The sequence below is a fragment of the Solanum stenotomum genome, unplaced genomic scaffold (assembly GCF_019186545.1).
Source record: "Solanum stenotomum isolate F172 unplaced genomic scaffold, ASM1918654v1 scaffold10759, whole genome shotgun sequence".
Classification (NCBI taxonomy): Eukaryota; Viridiplantae; Streptophyta; class Magnoliopsida; order Solanales; family Solanaceae; genus Solanum; species Solanum stenotomum.
Window position 1 is genome coordinate 1 of NW_026021226.1, and position 1686 is coordinate 1686.

The window sequence follows — 1686 nt, forward strand, 5'->3', positions numbered from 1 at the left end:
ACAAATTAGTCTAACAATGTTTTATGTGATGAAAATATTTTGTGACCTGAAAATTTTATGAAATTGTTGAGTTCTGTTATCAATTTTAATGTTTGAGATTGAAATGCTAGGTTGTTGGCAAATTGTTGAGTTCTGTTCTCAGTTTTGATGTTTGAGACTGGAATGCTGAGTTCTGTTATCAGTGTTAATGACTGTGATTGAAGGGAAAGATAAATTCTAGAAGTAATGAACAGGACTTGAAGATCTTAAATACTGCAGACTTTGGTTCCTTTCTTTGTTCTTCTATTTGTTGGTTCTTTGTTCTTTAGTGGAGGCGGAGTATCTGGAAGTGTGATTGGACTGATTGGATAATTTTAACCTAATGATTTATAGGTGTAAGACAAACTTGTTGATCTAGATAGGGTAGTTATCCCATTATTATTCCTCTGTATTTCTGTTCAATGTGTCGCCTTATAGAACGTTTGGGGTAATATTATAAAAAATTGTAGGCTAATGCAGCATCTGGGATGGCTGTGCATGATGATTGCAAGCTGAAGTTTTTAGAGTTGAAGGCAAAAAGAACCTACCGTTTCATCATCTATAAGATTGAAGAGAAGCAAAAGCAGGTTGTTGTGGAAAAGCTTGGTGAACCAACTGAAAGCTATGAGGATTTCGCTGCAGGCCTCCCTGCTGATGAGTGTCGATATGCTGTCTATGACTTTGATTTCATGACCGAAGAAAACTGCCAGAAGAGCAGAATATTCTTTATTGCTTGGTATGTTTTACTCAAATTTAGTGATATAAACTTTCATCTTGTCGGTTTATACTCTTGGTTATCACGACCTTTTGTTTTGTCTTTTGTTGAAGGTCACCTGACACGGCAAGGGTGAGAAGCAAGATGATTTATGCAAGCTCCAAAGACAGGTTCAAGAGAGAGCTTGATGGATTCCCACTAAGATTACCAATGACTTTGCATCAAATTGTTCAGAATGCCCTTGCGAATGGCATAAACAAGCTAGTTCAGATTGTGGATCCTAATCTAGCTTCATATGTCTCCAAGAAACATGATGTACTAGAGGGACTTCTTAACTTGGCTTTGTCCTGCACCTCTGCTGATCCTGAAGATAGACCTGACATGGAACAAGTTTTGTCTTCTCTTTCAAAGCTAAGTAAGATGGACTGCATGCCTTCACATTTGGTAAAAGATTAAATTTGATGTAGAAGAAGCTGGAATATCATCACTCTTAATGTGAACCACCACCAAGTTTCTCATGGGGCTAATGGAACTTGTTCGTAACTTAAAATGTATTTACTATTTAAATAAATTTTCTGTATTTCAAGCCATAAATGATCTCTCGAGTATTCCTGATTTACTAGAGAGATATAATGGAACTGCCCCGTCAGATTATGTTGAAGTTGACATGCATCATGAAAATGAACAAAATATTCAACAATACTTCACATTAATTACAACTAAGGAGCAAAGATCTTTACGAAGTTCTCTAGTGACATGTAATAGAGTTAGTGAGCAAGCAGTTGATTGCAAACCAAAGTAAACTTGCCAGGAGACAAGCTGATCCAAAAGTTGGCACTCAGCTTATCACTGAATGTTTAAGGACTTGTTAAGGATAACACCTTCATATTTGACCTGGAACCACTTCATTGAATCCTCCTTAGTAACCCTGTGCTGAATCCCGACTCGAGACT

The 1686-nt window shown here is 37.0% G+C and overlaps 1 protein-coding gene across 1 annotated transcript; it reads left to right on the top strand.

The window, feature by feature from the left end:
- The first annotated feature begins 475 nt into the window (after positions 1 to 475).
- Positions 476 to 1189, top strand: LOC125849794 (actin-depolymerizing factor 2-like). The gene is made up of 2 exons (XM_049529767.1): positions 476 to 754; positions 847 to 1189. Exons 1-2 carry the CDS (start codon positions 507 to 509, stop codon positions 1187 to 1189), a joined length of 591 nt encoding a protein of 196 aa, XP_049385724.1. The 5' UTR covers positions 476 to 506.
- The last annotated feature ends 497 nt before the right edge of the window (positions 1190 to 1686 follow it).

Bases quoted from the DNA above. Each gene is read 5' to 3' on its own strand.
- LOC125849794 (XM_049529767.1), top strand. From the start codon at position 507: ATGGCTGTGCATGATGATTGCAAGCTGAAGTTTTTAGAGTTGAAGGCA. The intron at 755-846 runs GTATGTTTTACT...CTTTTGTTGAAG, and splicing joins AGAATATTCTTTATTGCTTG to GTCACCTGACACGGCAAGGG.